The sequence below is a fragment of the Thunnus maccoyii genome, chromosome 1 (genome assembly GCF_910596095.1).
Source record: "Thunnus maccoyii chromosome 1, fThuMac1.1, whole genome shotgun sequence".
NCBI classification, from domain to species: domain Eukaryota; kingdom Metazoa; phylum Chordata; class Actinopteri; order Scombriformes; family Scombridae; genus Thunnus; species Thunnus maccoyii.
The window spans coordinates 38,222,878-38,243,494 of NC_056533.1; the positions used below are offsets into that span (position 1 = coordinate 38,222,878).

The 20,617-nt window shown below is 39.2% G+C and overlaps 1 protein-coding gene across 2 annotated transcripts in view; it reads right to left on the reverse strand.

Annotated features, from left to right (window-relative positions):
- Positions 1-861: 861 nt before the first annotated feature.
- LOC121903436 (USP6 N-terminal-like protein) overlaps positions 862-20,617 on the reverse strand; it is a 34,634-nt gene continuing 14,878 nt past the window's right edge. For both annotated transcript variants that reach the window (XM_042420455.1, XM_042420447.1), the window contains exons 3-14: positions 18,843-18,928; positions 18,706-18,745; positions 17,538-17,618; positions 14,894-15,001; positions 13,156-13,265; positions 10,060-10,108; positions 8,648-8,768; positions 8,345-8,439; positions 8,128-8,193; positions 6,401-6,500; positions 5,385-5,537; positions 862-4,923 (exon numbers count right to left, since the gene is read on the reverse strand). In XM_042420455.1, coding sequence (XP_042276389.1) covers positions 4,247-4,923; positions 5,385-5,537; positions 6,401-6,500; positions 8,128-8,193; positions 8,345-8,439; positions 8,648-8,768; positions 10,060-10,108; positions 13,156-13,265; positions 14,894-15,001; positions 17,538-17,618; positions 18,706-18,745; positions 18,843-18,928 — 1,686 coding nt within the window. In that variant the 3' untranslated portion in view covers positions 862-4,246. The remainder of the gene's footprint in view (positions 4,924-5,384; positions 5,538-6,400; positions 6,501-8,127; positions 8,194-8,344; positions 8,440-8,647; positions 8,769-10,059; positions 10,109-13,155; positions 13,266-14,893; positions 15,002-17,537; positions 17,619-18,705; positions 18,746-18,842; positions 18,929-20,617) is intronic.

The following is a 20,617-nucleotide window of genomic DNA, read 5'->3' on the forward strand; positions in this document are numbered from 1 at the left end:
GTCAGATTGTATTGGCTGCATTACATATTGTATGTCATGATATGACAAATTAGTTGGCAGATTTAGGCTACTTCATGGTTCATGGTCATATTTGGCTGATTGACTGTGTGTGTGTGTGTGTGTGTGTGTGTGTGTGTGTGTGTGTGTGTGTGTGTGTGAGTGAAATAAACGTTGTAGTTTTGATATCGGAAACAACATGTTTGACTTTCATGAATGAATGAGTGAATGAACCTGTGTGTCCTTTACTGGATTAGTGTTTGTCTATCGTGGTGTAGTCAGGTTATATCCTTAAATCTGAGACTTATACTCCCGCTCCCACCACGTGTATAAACTGCATGCTGTTTTAAACCCTGATGATCAATTGAGTCCAAATATGTGCACGTGATTAAGTGCGTGTGCGCGTGCACGTACGCGTGATTAAGCCCATGGCATCAAAATCGCATTCCAGACAGAATTACCCAAAGTTGGCAACCCTGCACCACTTGTTCCTGATAAAAACTAAAGGACAGACATGGTGTCAATTTTCTCATCTAACCTGGTAAAAAAAAGGTTATTTCCCTAAATGTTGAACTAATCCATTAATCAACTACTTTTCCTCAGAAATGTTGCCTTTATTTGAAAAGAATTTCACCCAAAGTCCTGTTTTTTTGTTTTTTTCTGGCTGTTGGATGCCAAAGTCGCCCACTATTTCAAACATAGGTGTTATGTGAGTTTGTCCACACATTTTATTTATTTATTTATTTTTTATTATACAAACTATATTACTGAAATGTAATTGTTTTCTTCTTTCAGGGATTACAAATAAGCATATAATAACCTTTCTCTGTATTTCATAATAGACAAAAGGCGAGACACAAAGAATCAAGGAAGATAAAAGTTGTAATTTTTCAGCTCCAGAGTTTCATCGACTTGTTCAGACTTCTAACAAAAGTTGCTGCGTATTTCAATGTACAATAAATCTGTAGCCAGGAATAAAACACTATATGTTTTCCCTCCATTCTCTAACCTGAAGTGCTTAACAATTTAATTACTATAACTTACTCTCTGATTTTACTTATTTAAAAGTTTTGAGACTGAAACACAGTTAAATGATATAAAAACAGAACATGTTCACCAATTTCATGATAATGGCTTTAAATTGTTCAACTTGGAATATTTCTAATGTTGTCAACTAGAATAATTTTAGAGGTTTAAAACTCTTCTACATTTCTACTCTTCAGGGTTGAACCATGCTTTATCTAAACCAACCACAAGATGTCAGCCTTTCACTATTTCTAAGCACACAGTTGAAGAAATGCTTTTTCTCTACGTTCAGATGGGGAAAACTGGTCCTAACTCTTACCTACTGGTTCTACAATACTGTACATTTCTAAACACAATTAACAGAAGCTGGTACATCTACATCCAGATTCTTCTCAGTAAGATTAAATATAAAAAAAAAACCAACAAAGCCTATTTTAACAATTCGAGGAGCTCCATGGAAACGCACAAAGTTTTCCAGTTCTTCAAAAATGGTGAGAACAATTTGTTAAGTGACCTGGATGCCTTTCTAAGAGGATAAAACAATAAATTACTGAGCTAGAAAAACCACTTATGAAATATTAAATGAGCTCAATAGGTTTCAATGCGTACAATCATAACAGCGAGCCAGCTCACCATGTCAGAGGTTTCATGTTCAGTCCAACTCCTGAAAAGTTGCTTTTTTCCATGTGTAGAGTCAAATTATATTACTTCCTCTGTTGCTGGCAGGGTTCGATGTCAACAACGTCCACAGAAGAACTGAAGCCGATCCAAATAAGGCATCAAAGACATTAGTACAAAAAATAAAAGTGTAACTCTGCTAGCAAACGTTTTACAAAGGCTGACTGAGGAAACATTTTGTTGTCTGACGAAACGTTACAAAAAACTACAAAAGTGTTTCTTTTGTTGTAAAGGGTGATGCCTCGGAGACTTCCGTACGCTTCTCTCTACAATAAAACTCCTTCAAAGCCTTTCAGACAAACAGGAAGTGTCACAAATCCTGGAAAATTAACATAATTTCTCAAAATGCAAATAGCATAAATTATTAAAGGATTAAATGGAGGAATCTTTTAGAAACACACAGTGGTAGTGATGGTGGTGTGGTGGAAGGTGAGGTGCACAGACTGTAATCTGATTTTCAACTATTTCCATTTTTATTTCGGCCGAAACCATTATTTGTAATGTCTTTGAAAATTAAAACCACATGTCTGGTTTTCACAGGTGGAGTTTACTTGTAACTGTGATGTCTGCTGCAGATTTAAATGTCTCCCATCCTCATTTATTACTATCATGAAGTATTAAACTCTCATAAGTTGAGGGATTTGCAAGAGACCAAATCAAAGGTTGAGATATCATAACATTCAGTTTGAAGCTCCAAAATACACTGGATCCTACACTTCCCATAATGCACCTGCCTGGTAAACACCCACATTGTTAAAACCTCAGTGTTCATTGCAGGCTTTCGACTGCTGACATCATCGTGACATCATCAGTGGTTATTAAAGCTCCTCTAGAGCCAAAGACGACTGCACAACTGTTTCCACAGGCTGAACAGGACTCATGACGAGGTAACGGTGCCCAAATTTATCAGCTGTCACCAGAAAATTTTAGTGACTCCCTACTTTTAGTCTTAGGAGTAAAATTATTCTATTGTTGTTCTTAATTGAGGAAATTACTTCTATCTCTGCCAATATGTCAGAGAGCTCCAGAGTCATTTTGAGTGGAGAATACTGCAGATTTACTGTCTGGTAATAAACTTTCTGTTCATTTAGGGAAAACTGGGGCCATCATTTTGGATCATGAGTCAAACTAAGACAACATGCAGAACTTTCAGTTACGGTACTGTTGGTCAGACAGCAGCAGCAAAAACTGCTGTTAATTATTTAGGCTGTATTCTAGATAAGCAGCTCTCAGGGGAGGCCATGACACGAAAAACACTTTTAGTCAAAAGACTAAATACTGCCACCTTCTGGTGCTCCAGATCTCTACAACTCTTTAAAAACAAGCTGTAGATTCCTAAATTAATAAATAAGCTTATAAGGGTCATATCCAAACTTCCCTCCTGAAAACATCTACTTCTGGCACATTTTAAAAATCTGAAATTTCTTACAGTGGAAAGAAGAATTATGCAAATTACATCAGGTCTCACTTACAGAATACAACTCCTGGATAGTTAACTAACTCAGACGATGCAACAAGAGGGAGTTTAACTATTATTATTATGATTATTATGATTATTATGATTATTATTATTATTATTATTATGTAAAAATCCATTTTTATATACTGCTGCAGTTGTCTGGAACACTATCCAGGATCTCTGAAGATTATGATTATGACATTTAAGTTATGATATAATAGGAATTTTCTTTTTTTTTTCATTTACTTTTGCACACATCACAAATCAAGTTATTTGCCTCGACACATAGAACCTACACATGAAAAAGTAGTGCTATATTCTGCATTTTGGATTTTACTGTTAATATTCCAAACTTTAATAGTCAGAAAAACTATGATACATCTTTATTATTTCTACTTAAAAATCAGCGACGTCACACTCAGTCCCAGGTCTCATCCTTCTCTTTGCTGGAAACCAGTGTAGGAAACATCATACAGTAAGTGACAAACTGGGACTGGAACTGTTTTTAGTTCAACTTTCAGTAAAACTCCTATAAGGGATTCTGAGACGCTTGATAAATATGAACCCTGCTGAGGGGTTTTTGTGTTTTTTAAGGACCAAACAGGAAGTTATCCTGCTTTTGACTTTATACTTCCAGATATCTGACAACCTGGCCGACCGACAGTCTTCACTGACATTTTCAAACATGTTTGATGTTGCACTTTTATCTTCTGTTTCATGTGAAAATGGATTTAAATACCTACAAGGAGAAAATTTGCCTCTTAAGAGTCATTACAAAACATTTTAGAAAGTTAAAGAAAGTCAAATAATAACATTACCTCTTTAAAACCAACAAATTAGATCACCAAAATTAATATTGGTCCTGAAACTGACGACACATTTTTAAGCAATTATTGCTTGACACTGATAATCTTGACTGATAAATCATACTTGTCTAGTTTTTGAACAAAACATTAATGGTAACATCAACCACCAAACTGTTTGAACTGCCTGATCTGAACCTAACAGGTGAAAAAGGCCAATTTGTGCCACTGACACATAATCCAATCCAATCACACACATGCAATCTGCATTTTGGAGCTTTTTTCATGAAATGTCCACAGCCTGTGTTTCCTCTGACGCTGCACCTGAGTCCTTGTTCAGGTTCCCGCTGCCGGACAGAGCAGAGGCCTGCTCCAGCAGCTGGACGAGATAACTGTCCTCTGCCTTCTCTGCCGCCGTCAGACTCTCAGACTGAGCCTGGCCCGGAGCCGGCGAGGCCAGCGGGGCGGCTACGGGCGTCGAGAGAGTCCTCGGGACCCTGCAGGAGGATTGGTCAGTGCTCACAGTCATGTGACCGTCCACAGTGGGATCGTCTGTTGAGGGAACCTCTGCGATCTGTGGAGCTGCATCAGGTCGCACCTCATCCTTAACCTGATCTGACAGCGGGGGCTGATCTGCTTGGACCGCTGGGGGCTGGTAAGGCGGAGGCCCCGTCAGCGGGGAGCCATCGGGGGTGAGTGGGGCCTGGCTGTGGATGATGACGGGGTCTGGGGAAGGCAGCGGGGCCTCCTCCTCGTCCGCAGCATGGAGTTCCAAGGGGTCCTTGGAGGGGCTCTGGTCTGGGGATATGGAGTCAGGCTGGTGGGAGATGATGTGGAGGCTCAGGCCTGCTCTGGGGAAACCGCTGGCTGAGGACGGCTTCCCTCTGGAGGGCTGGACTGGACTCAGCAGCACCGGCAGCTCCTGGCCCAGAGGCTTACGAGGCAACTCATCAGGCTTCCCTGAAAACAAAGCAGGTGCATAAAGAGTCTTAACAACATACAGCACTGAACGTACACTTATGTTTATTTTATTTCTTCATCTCTTCCTCACAAAGCAAACAAACAACTGATGATCTTTACTTTACAGTTAGCATAAATCTACCATATCTGTTAGTTAACAGATGGACAGTCAGTAAATCCAGCATAAAGTGTAACTTTGTCACTTTTTTTTGTTAACAGGGATCAAATGAACACTACATATTTTTCATTTATAGTGATATCATTGGGTGTCTCTCTTAGTGTGCACAACGTAGGACAATAAATAAATTCTGATATTCACATTTTCTGTGGTTCTCAGAGTAGTTATCTTAAGTATACACATTTTTATCCTTCTGTGCATCTTGAGGCGATCGTCACACTAAACAGGATGAACTCAGGTATCTCAGTATTGACAGATTTCGGTGCTGTAAGCAGTCGTGTACCTGGAGGAGGAAGGTCGAGCTTCATCTTACGCAGCTCAGTCATGGAGGCCTGCAGCTGCTCCACGATCACGTCGTCGCTGTAGAAGAAGGTCTGAGCGATCCGCTCCTGCAGGAACTCTCGGAGCTCCTCCAGGGACATCTTCAAGAGACGCTCTGCACACACACACATTAAACCCAACACATAGACAACTGTGTTAGACAATATCAGGTTATTTCATGGAAAGTCAAAAGGTATATGAGGTTAAATTACTGTCACAATCTAAAATCTGTGAAAATCCTGTCAGAAATCCCAGAATGCAAAGCTGAAAGAGCAGATCTGAATCTCTGAAAAACACCGTGTTGAATGTCTGCAAAGCAAGTCTCAGAACTTTTTGACAGATTTGTAACAGTGAAAACATTAAGAGTGAAGCGATTATTAAAACATTCAAATCTCATTTTCAGATCATATTTTTCAATTTTACAACCGCAGTTTATACTTTCAAAACCAACTTTCAAACTTTCATAACTTAGTTTTAATATTTCAGATTGTAACGGTAATTTAACCACATGAAGGTTCAAGTCTGTGGATATAAAAATTGACGAGGAGAAGTCAACTTATCGTCACTGTGAGGTTGCCAGAGACTCCAGGAAGTTACTGCGGCAGGCCAAGGAAATAGTTTGGCACATAAACCCCAGAAAAACCACAGATTGATATGTTTTTGTGCTAAGCTAAGCTAACCCGGCAGTGATTCATATTTACCTCAATGACATGTGAGACGTATTGATTCTGAAATAAGCACATTTCTCAAAATGTCAAACTATTCCTTTAAGAGGTGTTAAAAATTGCTCCAATATTTGAGTAATTAGTGGCTGAATCCAAACGTTCAGTCTTTCCTGCAGCAAACAACAGCTGAGAATCATCCAAATTAGTGTTTTTAAGTTGTTTGTTTGAGGTCTAAATCTTTCAGTTGCAGCACTGACAGCCCGAGCAGAAGATGATTTAACTTTCTGTGGTGAAGTATTTGTCACATCCTTACTCTTGTGTATCTTCAGGATGGTGTAAGACATGGCGGTGAGGAGCCTCTCTCCCTCCAGGATGTAAATGTCCCACAGGCGGAGGGTCAGGGTGAACGGCGTCTGCAGGAACACAGGAGAGAGATCACAACATCACTGCCAGTTTGTTTATGCCAGCGGTTTCGCATATCTGCAGCTCTCCTCCGGGGCCGGAGTCAGGAAGGTTGTTTGGTTCCTTCCCAGACCTCAGAGGCTCGCTGGCCCCTCTGAGCCCAGAGACGACTCAGCAGGACAAAGAAGTGCTGACAGTGGCCAAACACTGCCAGACCACCACCGCAGGATTGTGGGCATGCATGGAGGGGACTAATAGCAGTTTAGCTTAACAGCTTTTAATGCTCTCTTCTAATGCAATGTCCCAGAGCTCGAATATCAGCAGGCTTTATTTCTGCAGGAATCATGTGAAATTATCTTCAAAAAGGCAATCCACGCAAGCAGCACGGCGTCAGGGATGTCGGTCAGTCCACCTCTTTGCTCCAGACTGAAAGATCTCAACGACTATCGGATGGATTGACATGAAATTTAGTTCAGATGAATCCTAATGACTTTGGTCACTTTTCCTCTAGCACCACCATGATGTTGGTATTTGTGGTCTGAGTAAAATATCTCCACAACTATTCCCCTTCAAGATAAATTAAAAAATCCACTATCAGCTCAAAATTTTATGACCAAAAACCTGCAAAACTAACGACATTCTCATCAGCTTCAGCTGCTAACACTTGCTAATTAGCAAGTGTTAGCATGCTAACACGCTAAACTAAGATGATTCATATGGTAGATTTTATACCTGCTTATAGTAGGTATAATGTAAAAGTATAGTAGCTAGCATGGCTGTAGACTCTTGTTGTTAACTTGCTGTTGTTCAAAAAAGTAACTTTGCACAGAAGTGACACTTTCAGATGCAACAGGCAGGCAGCGAATACGATGATGAGGAGTTCAGACGAGAAGACGGTTATATTTTCTACAGAACGACTGAGGCGAGCAGAGTGAGCGTGGAGGACGTGGGAAAGGACAGGAAGAGGAAACATTGCTGTTACATCATTGGAACAACCAGTAAGCTGGACTGTGGAGCGAGCAGACAGCAGCTGGCGGTGGAGCTGTATCGCATGACAAACTATGCAATCAGTGTTTTTTGGGGACTTTTTGGAAGCGCTGTCGGAGGAGTTGGAGTGAGGCAGTGATGCTGTGGATGAACTGACAAGTTGTGCATCCCTCCAAGCTGGAATGTTTTAGTTAGACTTCGTGGAGCTGAGTCTGTCTAATCAGAGCTACTCGTAGGCGGGACATCTGACCTGCTAAATGGTCAAAGACTGACTTACACAGAAGGAATGTATATCTGGAAATTAGTCCCGGGATAAAAGATTGTTTTAAAAGTGAGATCATAACCATAATAAGTGCTAACGTGTGTTTTGGTGAGAGTTTATCACCTGAAGGTTTCATTCTCAGTACTTGGAGAATTCTTCAAATTATTACATGAGCTAAAATAAGGCTGCATGTTTTGGGAAATGACTGGCACTTACGAGAAGTGTAGGCCGTTAGTAGGTATTTGGGTTTAACATGCAGAACTGGTGCTTTAACAAGCTGCTCTCTGGCTTCAGTGTGATGCAGGTTTGTCATTAACTTGAGGTGAGATAAAGAGGATGACATGGGAGGTGGATGAAGAGGGAACACATCAATCAGACAGGTTCCTCACCCTGTCAATGAAACATTGTAGGAACCATTTAGTGCTGTAAATCCCTGCAGACATCTGCTCTCTGTCCTGCAGGGAGAGAGAGAGAGAGAGAGAGAGAGAGAGAGAGAGGTTTATACGAGGCATCACATCACATTAAATGTCATCATACATCAGACGTCTTGCTGCAGTGTTGTGTCTTCACCCTCATTTTCTGTCATGAACTTCTTTACAATCTCACCAGATGTTTCTTCAACTTGGGGATGAGTTTGGAAATAATCTGATCATGATGTGCCTGGAACCGCTGAAGTTTGGGAAACCCGGGAACAAAAAACCCTTAAAAAAGAAGAAGAGAGAATAAGGATTTAATCCCACTTAATAGGAGTGTAAATCACAAGCAGCGCAGCCTGTAATCAGTCCCGCCGCCCTGCAGAGCCAAAGAGCAGGATCTGAAAATCACTTCAACATCTATTTCCTCTTTTTAGCAGCACTTCATCTTGAAAACATGCAACAAATTGGCTTTGTGTGTGAATCACCGTCTCACCATGCATGGCGTGTTTCTGATTGGTCAGCAGCTGTGACAGGGCCCAGAAGGCATCTTCTTCGTTCATGTACATGAGCAGCAGGGCAGCGATCTGACTCATGCCCTGGCAGTAGCTCACTTCCTGCAGGCGACCCGACAAAATCAAACACAATTACATTCTAGGTTTTCCACTGCTGCAGAACTTTAACTCGTACAGCAAAGGATCCGTTAACGCTTTACTTTACATATCTCTATTTAATATTTATAAACAGTTATAGTATATATAGTAGTATTAGTGTATAGCAGTAGTATATATAGTAAAACACAGTTGTAATAATATAAAATATGTCTTCATAGGAGAAGTTATAACTGGTGACAAATACTGTACATTAATAAACACTTTAAAATGTCCTTATATCTGCTTATAACTACATTTTAGTGTTATAAACTATTTATTAACTTTAAATTTATTAAAGAAATGCTAAAGAGGGGAACTTAGAGTAAAGTGTTACTCAGCATCAGTGCCGTTTAGTAAAACCTTCAGCTGGTGAACTATCATTAATATCATTACACAGTACGCAGGTCTCTTTGTACACACAATTACCTGGATTTACTTAACCTTTAATTTCCACTTGCAGTTCTGTTCATTTTTTTTTAAACATCCACATTCATGTGTTTTGAAATTTCAAATTATTATAAATCCTGATTGTAAATAAATCCTGATAATAATGAGCAAATATATCAATATTGTTGCATCTACAGAATCTCTAGAGAATCATATCAAGCAGCATAAAACAATATTAGTCTCAGAAGTATTTAAGTTTGGCAGATATTGGAATTTGCATTTTTGTTTTCTTTTTTAGAAGTCTTTATAAAACTGTGACGTGGTGACAGAAAATACCGCAAATATCTATCAACAGAAAACACTGAATTACTGCCAGACTGACAGATGATCTGCTGGAAGTGTGGAAGCTGGAAGGTTTCCTGACAATAAGAAAGTCTGAACCTCAACATCAACATACTGTATTATGAATATCAGCTGATTTGTCTTGGCTCTTAATTAAATACCTGAAATGATCAGCCTTAAACATCACCTGCATGTTTCTAATGCCACCTCCAGTAAGAAACTATCCACTTTCATACTGCTTATTTCCACAAGTTGTGGATTTTAAAAACGTCCTGATGAAAACATCAGCGTCTGAATCAGATCCATAAGAGTGCTGGATCAGCAGGATTTACTGAACAAATACACCAGCAAAACATACTGAACTCTGGCAGCGTACAATGAGCCACTTGTGGAAAAAAGCAAATTAAGTCTCAGCTCTGCTCAGCAAAAGAAAAAAAATCAGAACTGAATATAGATTTTTATCAGTTAAATTGAGTTAAACTGGTATTTGAGTGTTTCATGTGATGGAGGGAAAGCAGCCACTTACTGTGTTGTAGACTGAATACGCAGACAGGACGTGGAAGAGAGACTGCTGCCTGCAGAGAAGAGAGGACGAGAAAGGAAGGAAATAATGTAAAGGAGATGAATGAGTCTCTGCAATCAACGGTTTTACATTAAAAGTGTGTTTCTTATATTGTAATTAACTTTAACATGAATGCTAGTAAAGCTTATATGAATTTTTAAAAGAGGAAACAAGTTGTGTCTGAAATCGTTCATTGTTTACTGTATGATGAACCGTATATGTTGTAATTTTGTTACGTTGTCCACATGTCTACTGAGAACTTTTATAGTCTTCAAAGTGAAGATTACAGTTGGACATGATGCAACTATGCAATGAAAAAAGTACTGTTGATCACTAAGAGCTAAAATCAATCATGCATTGTGAAAACAGATCAAAAAAAGAAAAAAATCTATATTTTAACTGTCCTGAACTGTGTTTAATATATATTCTATAAAAGATTCCCTGTAGAGAATCAAAGTGAAACTAATAACTAATAACTAAAAATGCAGCCAACAGTATGTCATGTGGAGACAGAAAAACAAAAAACTTGTTTATTCAATATTTATGTTTTTAACGAACACTATTTCCCATAATCCCTGGATGTTTGCAGGCCAACGCTGCGTTCACGTTACATCGGACGGATGAGAAGGATCGGAGAGGTTCCCATGATAAGGTCATGTGAGCGTTCATGTGAACTCAGGAGGGTTGAATGAACACCGAGTTGGTCGCTTGAGGGTTTAAAATACTGTTGACTAATTTGCATCATATCCATTACATTTGGGTTTGATTATGAACAACAGATGTGGCACCTACAGTGTGTTTTATTAAGTGCTGAGTCGGATATGTTGGAGCTTCACAGTTTCCATCTCATAGTTACCACTTGGAGGTTCACATGAACGTTTTTTATGTTATTTATTTACATTTTTAATGAATCTCATAATTGTGAAAACATATAGACATTAGCTCAGACATGTTTGAAAATTAAAATGACATAAGTACCTGCGTTGCTGGTAAAGTTGTAGTTTTTTCTTTGAAAGAAAGTAATCTTTGTTTAATCTTTTTAAATCACAAAGGTTTCAGTTTCTAATATTTAAGTGCTGCAGTGGATGCAGAGTCGTCTAAAGTAAACTCCAGGAACACGTTTTAATTTTTCAGAAAGAGATGAAAGAAATGCTGAATGAGAGATCAGAGTTACAGAAGCTAGTCCAGTGTTTTCCAGTCCTGGTCCTGGGGAACTCTGCCCTGAATGTTTTAGATGTTTCCCTGCTCCAACACACCTGATTCAAATGATCAGCTCATCATCAAGCTCTGCAGAGACCTGATAACAACCCATTCATGTGAATCAGATGTGTTGGAGCAGCATCTGAAACATGCAGGACCAGGACTGAAGAACACTGAGCAGCTAGTGGAACAGGGGTTAAGACAGGAAGTGAAGACTTTGGTTCTCCATAGTGAAGGTAAATAGTTAATAAAACATTTAGACTCCAGCTAAGATTGTACTTCGAGGTCACGCTCTGCTCTGTTTAAACTGGACTGAAACACAGTGATGTCTGAGACTTCTCAGAGAAAACAGAACCTGGAAAACACAGAACACTCTCTCTCTCGCTTTCTGTCACTAAAAAAAGGTTATTTTTTTCAGGGCCGCTGAACTCCTGTTAAATATTGAAACGTTTTGCTGCCACAGACTTTCCACTGCCGCTCCCGAACAGGCCTGCGGTCTATTAAACTGTCAGTGACATCACTCTGTTAGAGGATCAGGTTCCAAAACCAGAAACAAAACCAACGTCGTCCAAAACAGCCTGCCCTACCTCTCCCACACTCAGTCCAAGTTCACACTGAGGTCGGGAACAGTTTGTGTTTTAAACCAGCACATAAAAACCTTTTTCCATCCAAAGTGATGATCTCTGCAACCTGGAAATGAACAATGAGACTTACAAGGCACGGCCAAAAGTATGCGGACACCTGAGCTGCTCTATCCAGTGGTGGAGGAGATATTCACATCCTTCACTGAAGTCAAAGTACTAGAGTCACATGCTTCACGTACGTCATCATTTATTCACTAAGTCTGTTTACATTTGCTTTTTATCCACGCAACTACTTTTACACCTTAGCCAAGCCAAGGAACATTTTTTTCCAAATTTTCAGAGTTTCCACTTCAAAATATGAGTAAAAACAAGTAGATGGAAACGCACCTGTTGACATCTGAAACAAGACAAGGAGCCACAACTACACACTGATATTATACAAGAACTCACAGTACTTAATCTTTAATAATGTGTTGTATTTTATAACTTGATCATATGTGTTTTATGTAAAAATCTTAATCTGAAAAGTTATAGTGACTAAAGCTGAAAAAGTACAAGTACAATATTTCTCTCTAAAATGTAGAGTAGTAGAAGTATAAAATAACATAAAACTGAAATACTCAGGTAAAGTACAAGTACCCCGAAAATTGTACTTAAGTAGAGTACTTTAGTAAATGTGCTCAGGGTTAGAGTTAAGGCTGATTTATGGCAGGTCGCTCGACAGAAATGACGCATTTTCGACTGAAAAAAGTGTTGCTCGACTCTTTCATGTCACGCACCTGGAGAATTTTGTGATGTCACACCGTCATATTTTGTTGCACAATGTGATTGAGTAGTGTTACTAATGTTGCCATGGAGATTGTAGTTTTCACTGAACTTTCTTATTGATATTTTGGTCTGTAACTTTATATAACTTGTAACGTCCTTCTTTAATTAGTCCTGGTCGGGATGATGTTATGTAACTAAACAAGCCAGCTGGAGGATAGTGTCTGGTTACCATGGAGACGTCTGAATTCTTCTGCTGAAGCATAAATTGAAAACATCACATGACTCTTTTATTTCTATTGAGCAACACTTATCAAAAGTGTCGAGCGACCTGCCATAAATTAACCTTTATTCCACCGCTGGCTTTATCTTAATTTCTTAGTAACTTGAAACACACCACTGACAAATCAAAACAGTGAAGGAAAATATTTTTAAAAAATATTCAGTGAAATGAATCCAAACTTGCTGAAAATTATACTCAGATGTTCCGTTTGAAAACTGTGAAACTTACTTGACTCCAAAGCGATCCATGAACATGATATGGTTTCGAAAGGTCCTGTTGATGTCCAGGTCGATCTGTTTGATCTCAGACGAGTACAGTCTGGCCTGTTCCTTCATTCTCTGAGAGAAAACAGAGAGGAAAGTCAACAAACGACAGGGTGAGGTAGCGAAGAGATGCTTGTATCTCACTGGTGTGGCTGAAAAACAGTAAAAGAAAAAGAAGAAACCCTGTACCTATGTTTTCTGTTACAGATACTTGTGGAAAAATAGTTTTCAAATGGAAGAAAGACACACAGAAAGCAGAACAAAAGTTTTTATGTCAATCTGAGATCAGTTGCCAGAAATTGATCATTTTCACTTTTTCATGTCTGTATAATTTGATATAACTGAAAGAAAATGATGCAGGTCAAAGTTAACAACATTAACTTAAATTTAATTCTAGAGAGACTAAAATAAAATTGTGGTCATGAGTTCATTCAAAATCATGTACAGTTTAACATATAAAAAGTCATTTCCAAACCTCCAGTGCGTCTCCATCTGTTTGTTTTCCTCTCACTGATCTAATCCAGTCCACTTTGTTAAAACGCTGTTAGATACTAAAGTGTGCGTGTTGTTAATCCTGCTGTTTGTTGTGGTGGCAGGGAGGATAAATATGGGCCAGTTCAGACGTGGGATTTAAGTGTCCATCTGCTATTCAAGCTAATCAGAGACATTTACAAATCCAGATGTGATGTTAGCTTGGCTGTTTGGTAGCTTATTCCACATGCTTTTACTGTCTTATACTTCACATGTGGGCAGTCTCAATATTTAAAGGTTATAGTTAAAAAATAGTAGGTTGAATCACATACAGTTTTAGTCAATAAACACAAGCAAAGAGCATAATATTTTATTAAGTTGTTAGCATGTTAGCTAGCAGGTGGAGTTAGCTGGTTAAAACAACTTGCTGTCCTCACGGATAAAGCAGCATTTTAGGAAACATACTTGTTTACCGAAGTCATATTAGAATTTCAATACCAGTTTCATCTCTGTGTGTCCAGTACAGAGATGGTCCAGGACATGTTTAGCCTAGCTTAGCATAGAGGGTTTTTTCTGGTGTTACAATTCTGCTAAAATTGCACAGGGAAACTGCTAGTCTAGCTGAAAATACACTTTCCAAGCTGTCTGATTTCTGATTCTTCTTTTTCTTCTATGCATTCAGAAACAGTAACCAAGACATTGTGGTTTAAGCATTAGCAGTTGGTGTTGGAGTTATTTGGGCTCGGTGTAGTGCTATTTAGCATCTCAAAACTGCTGGATGGAAACTCATGAAGCACTAGAATTGTACTGCACAGCTCTGACTCATGACGGTATTGTTATGGTTTTATTATGTAACTTTTGCTGTATCTTTGTAAATCTTCTCTCTCCTTCTCAAATCTAGCACACTCTTCATCTTGTAGATGAACACGATGCACAGTATTGAGCCAGGAATCCCGTCTTCTACCTTTATTTTCCACTCACTTTGCTGTTACTTGAGCCCACCTGATTGATTTCTGAGAATTTATCTGATAACACTATCAGCCAATATTTATTTCTCAACAAATCATATAGGCTACAATATAAACAAACCTATAAGTGTCCTTTAATTGTGACCCTGATATGTACTGAGCAGAACAATTGAATTGCTGTGAAAACACATTTCTTACAATATTATCTGTAAGACAACTTTCTGCAGGCCGGATCACATACTATTACGTTACGAGTGGGTGTACCTCGTATTTGCCCTCATTGTCCTTCTTCGCCCTCTCCACATCCAGCATCAGAGCCCAGGCCCGGCCTCGGAGCTGCAGGGGAATGCCCTTATACACCCGTTTCACCATCTGAGAGCAGAGAGCAGGGGGAAACACAGAAACACAGAGAGAATAAAAAGCTGACGCTGTGATTCACTGGAAAGTTTAACTGCCTACGTACTGTTCGCTTACGACAATATTCACAGGAATCATGCAAAAGTGTGTCACACATGGAGCAAATAGCTGCAGGGAATAATAACTTTTGTTTACCTCTGTGGGTTCAATTAGTATGAACTTCTCAGTGTAATTGCTCATGTTGACAGATCCACATGGCAACAAGACCCGAGAAAATACCCCAAATGTTAACTTGAAGACCCAAAATAATTAAATAAAAGCAACGACCGGGATAGAAAAGTGATGGATGGATGGATGGATAAGTTAAAGATCACATCCAGACATATATTAAGACATATAAAAATACTCTGCTTGTAACAATAATGTGTCTGATATGGTTTTTCAAGTGTAATTATCACCTCTTTCTCCCTCAATAAAAATTACAGAATCTATAAATATGCAAATATATTTAATCTCAGACGTTTTCCTGTTGGACACCAGATGTCTCCTACTTTACTGTAAAGTCCATCTCAGTGTTTGTTCACTGGAGGCTTCAAGTTTCCACATCACACTTGTGTAAGTTGAATATTGGATCGGGGTTGGCTCCAAACTAGTTGTGTCGTCACAGATTGTGCTCGTTGGCCCGCCCCTTTCATATTGGATTTTAAATGAGCTCAGAGAAAATGTCCAATTTCAGCAGCTGAATGTAAAAACATCCTTCCAGTGTCAAACTCTGCACATACGTCATTCTGCACAGTGAAGCTAAAACTGATTTTGGAGTGTGTCCACTGTGAGTCCATTATGAGTGGATGAGCTTTCTAGCTACCGTAGCGAGCAGCAGTGAAAATGTTTGCTGCAGGTCTGATGGTTCTGACTGAAACAACCCCGCTTTTAGTTCTTTCCCGATACAAAAACATTTTATAACCATCATCACTGCCTACGACAGGCAAGAGAAAGTATTTAAGACCTTTTCAACCCTCAACAGTCCTTGTTTTTTTGGAGGAAACTGAATTCAATACTATTGAAGACTTTTCAAGACCTGTGGATCCACTGATCGCTGAAAGAAATCAAACAATGTCGGCTGAGTAAAACCCACATCTCACACTAATTGTACCAAGAGTCAAAAATCTTTTTTAACAATTTTTTTTTTTTAAACGTCTACCACATCAGACCAAAAACTGTCAAGAAACCAGAAATCTAGCAGCTTGCTGGTCACATGGTCACTTGCTTTATCACTTACAAAGTTTTGGTCAGTAGAAATTAAGAAATGAATAGAATCTTAATAGAAATTAAGATTTCAGACCAACAGTGGACTGGATTTCTGGTTCCTTTTCTGTCTGTATTGGACACAGAGACAAGAAACTGATATATAAACCTAAAGCTGCATAAAACATTTTTCTTATTTTTTGCCCACTTGGGGCAAAACCCTACAACAAGCTTAAAATCTACATTTGACATATTATTGCCAAGCGGCAACCTGCGGGGCTGAAAAATGAAGCCAATGTGGAAGTACCAAAAACTGCAGTTCCTTGAATGGCCACTTGAGGCTCCAAAAGCGAGTCAATTCCCGTAGACCCCCATATTAAAATGTCCAACAGCAGAAATAAACATGTTTACAACGGTTTTGGTCTCTATAGCTAATTTCCCCTTTCATGACAACTGTACGGAAGGTGACTTTTTTTATAACTCACCGTTTAAATTTTATTAAGCCGTAAAGTTATGCATAATGAAGGACATGGCTGCTTTGAGTGACAGGTCCACCAGCCGCTAGGTGGCGTGTTTCAGCCATTCGGCCCGCCTCTTTGCCTATATTTTATTGGCTGGGAGTTAGGCAGAGTCACGCACTGCCAAGATGGCGACGGCCGGAGCGGCTCACTTTGAGCTACAAAACCGCTCTTCAGAAACCAACAAGTGACGTCACGGTAACTATGTCCCTATTTTTATACAGTCTATGATTATTGCCTTATAAAGTTGTTGCAGCCAACATGTGAGTTAACAGTTGCCTACATACAGATCCAGCAGTGAGTTCGTCAGTATGAGCGACCACTTTCACATTACACATCATCATTGTTAATATATAAACATATATATTTGTGGGGTTTTAATGTATTAAACTGTCATTTTAATGTCAAATTTAAGACATAAAAATGAATATTTTTGAGTGCAGGCTGGAGAACTGTTGAGTGTGGGCGCAGGTTTTCCTTCTCCAAGTATCCTCTAGTTACATTAATATTTTAAGAATTATGTTAAGCTGTGTTAATATGAATGACTGATCATGCAGGAATTCAGCGTATTACTACAGTAAACTGTTGATGTGTGTCAACGTTGACAGCTGCAGTGACCTAACCGTTAGACGACTCACTGACCAAACAGAAACCAACACCCACTTTACATACTTGTCCATAAATGTCTAAACTCTCCAGCAGTGAAGTAATTTTTAAATATAAAAAAAATAAAATGTGTTTCCAATCTCCATCTGATCCAGGTCTGGTATGTGTGAGCTGTTACTCACCCTGTCACTATTCTTGTATTTATCCCACTTCTTGACCATCTTCAGCCATTTCTCTGCTCTCTCCACCTCCAGCTGCTTCAGCTGTGAACAAGAAAGAAATTGGTGAACATAAACACGACTGACACATGGACATGATATGCATATGACTTAAAATATCATCATCCCTAATGAGCATCACTAATAAACCTCCATAAATCTGCTTACATAGAAAAAAAGATGCTTCCTACAACTACAGAATCATCAGGCTTTTAAGTTTTCTTCAGTATCGAAGTAATCTGGTGATAGTTGTCTGTACATCCATGAGTACATTATTAACAGTTGGCATAATTTTAATGGTGCCACTTTGCCAAAATGTAAACAAATATCAGCATAGACCCCCATGTTAAAATGCCCAACTTAACTGCAGAAATAAACATGTTTACAGCCTGGTACAAAAAATGGTTTTGGTCTCTGTAGCTAATTTCTCCTTTCATGACAACTGTACGGGGGGGGAAATTTTTTTATAACTCACCCGTTTAAATTTTATTAAGCCATAAAGTTATGCATAATGAAGGACATGGCTGCTTTGAGTGACAGGTCCACCAGCCGCTAGGTGGCTTGTTTCAGCCATTCGGCCCGCCTCTTTGCCCATTTTTGATTGGCTGGGAGTCAGGCGGAGTCACGCACTGCCAAGATGGCGACGGCCGGAGCGGCTCACTTTGAGCTTCAAAACCGCTCTTCAGAAACCAACGGGTGACGTCGCAGTAACTACGTCCATATTTTTATACAGTCTATGGTTGTAGCCCATAGCTAACTCATTTAATCTATGGAAATGTTAGACTTTCAAAGCATTATGGGAACTGTACTTCCAAAACCGAGAGTGTGATTATCCCCCAAACTGAAGTAAGACAATAAACAAAGAATATTAACAGGAGCAACAAAATCCATCAATATGAACTTTTTCATTATTTTTATAACATCACTAATGCTCAGAATCTTATATTCCTGGATCACTGACATTCTCCTCTATCCATTCATTAAAACCAGCTGATGTACAGACAAAAAACACAATTTTCACTATTTGAATCTGAACCAGGGGAGAGCAGTTGTCTCCATTTTTTTCTGAGGGCCCACAGAGTCAGACTTTGAACCCCTCTGCTGTAGAGCTTTGTGACGTTTCCCTCTTTACCTTCTCTTCATGTGCAGTCGGGGCTGGCAGCTCTTCCTCACTGGAAAACAATAAGAGAACAAATCAGGTACAAAGTGACACTGACTGCTGCACGGTGCCAACGACCCGCTGTGAAGAGAAACACAGGACGGACTTACTGCATGAAGCCAAAACGGTCAATGACTTTGAAAATGCTGTAGTCCGCATCTTCCCAGGGGTCGATCTCCACCCCGCCCTGCCTGCCCTGCAGAAACAAACACACACACACAAACTTACTTACATGGAGACCAACAGGAACACACACACACACAATGTATTCAACTGAACCATACACTAAAACAATCAAGATTAAATGGAATCAATGACATCTGCCTCCAAAACTAAATCATTTTTAACCAGAGTAGTTTTATCAAATTACATCTAGTTCATAAACATACTGCTTTTTACTTGATTCATAGACAGATGAGATCAGAAACATGGATTAGCATCTCAGTTTTTTTTACAGTTAACATATAGTTCAAGACCAAGATAAGGACTAGTCAGGATTTGGTTTACAAACATGTAGAACTGGTTGCTCTAGTTTGGAAGATTAAATCATTATTGGGATAACGGATGTATAAACAAAACAAAATTTGGATGTTTATGGAAAAAAACAAACAGACTGAAATTAAACTGAAATGGGAATCCGATGTTAAAATAAAACCAAAATGAATAAGAATAAACTATTTATGCTAGAAGCATGTGAGACTGTAAAGCTCATCACATACCAGAAAACAACATTGTTGGATGTATAAAAAAAGATTAAGAGGCAACTTGATGCCTTGATATGCATGTTTATCACCAGCAGGAGCAGAAATATCAAATTTCAAACATCTTTGATGGCGCCAGATCAGGAAAAGTCCTGATCAACTATTTTAGGACATTTTAGGTTCAGCTCTTCATTTAACTCGTTCTTTCTTTTCTTAGCTGTCAGTTTCAGCTGTACTCAGGCTCAGCTAAACTCATATGTTTGAATGCTAAAATAGAAAAGCTAGCTAGTTTTTTTTGTTTCTAAACTTTTACTGCACACATATGCATTTGCATTTACCTACATTTTTTATATTCATATAAACTGACACAGTCTGAAAGTGGCAGGTAACAGTTTGAACTGGAAGCTTCATGATTTAAACACCAACATCTTTAAACAGTCAAACTGTACCAGCAAGTGTAATCTCACACTGCACAGTAAAACTGCCCAAAACAAACATGCTCTCAGAAATCTGCATGAAGCAGCACAAAGTTTAGGAGTTATGTTTGTATCCTGGAAAATCCATTTAGGCAACAATCTGGTCCCAGTGAGGGAGCTAATCCTCCGACAGCCTACTGGAGAGGCTTCTCCCTCCCTCCGCTGCGAAGAACAACACCGCTGTGTGGTTGGTTGACTGCCTGTCTGGACGGCAGCCAATCCCTCCTCCTGCTCTCAGCAGAGGGGAGAGAGAGAGGGTCAGAGCGAGCGAACAGAAACTACACAACTCCATCGAGCTTGAGTCGGCACTCTGGAGTCCTGGAGGCACTGAGAGTGATGTCAGCTTTATGAGAGTGAGAGGACTAAAAATACTCTCTCGCTGAGGGTGTTTGGAGAGGCAGAGACACACAGAGTGTTACAGGAAGACATCAGAGCCCGGCAGATCAAACTGCATGGATTAAAATCTGTGATGCTCATTTACTACAATTCACTTCCACTCGTAGGACATGAATGAATTCAAATTATAGATTGTAACAAATGAAAGCTGAACTTTTCAACTAGGATTTCAAACTCAGATGTTTCTGCAGGATCAGATTCCTGTCTGCACTATTGCTGGGTATCGAACCAAATCATCAAAAACCATCCAAAGTATCGAACCAAGTACTGAAACTTGTGTCAAATGCACATAACAACAGTGTATGGCAAATG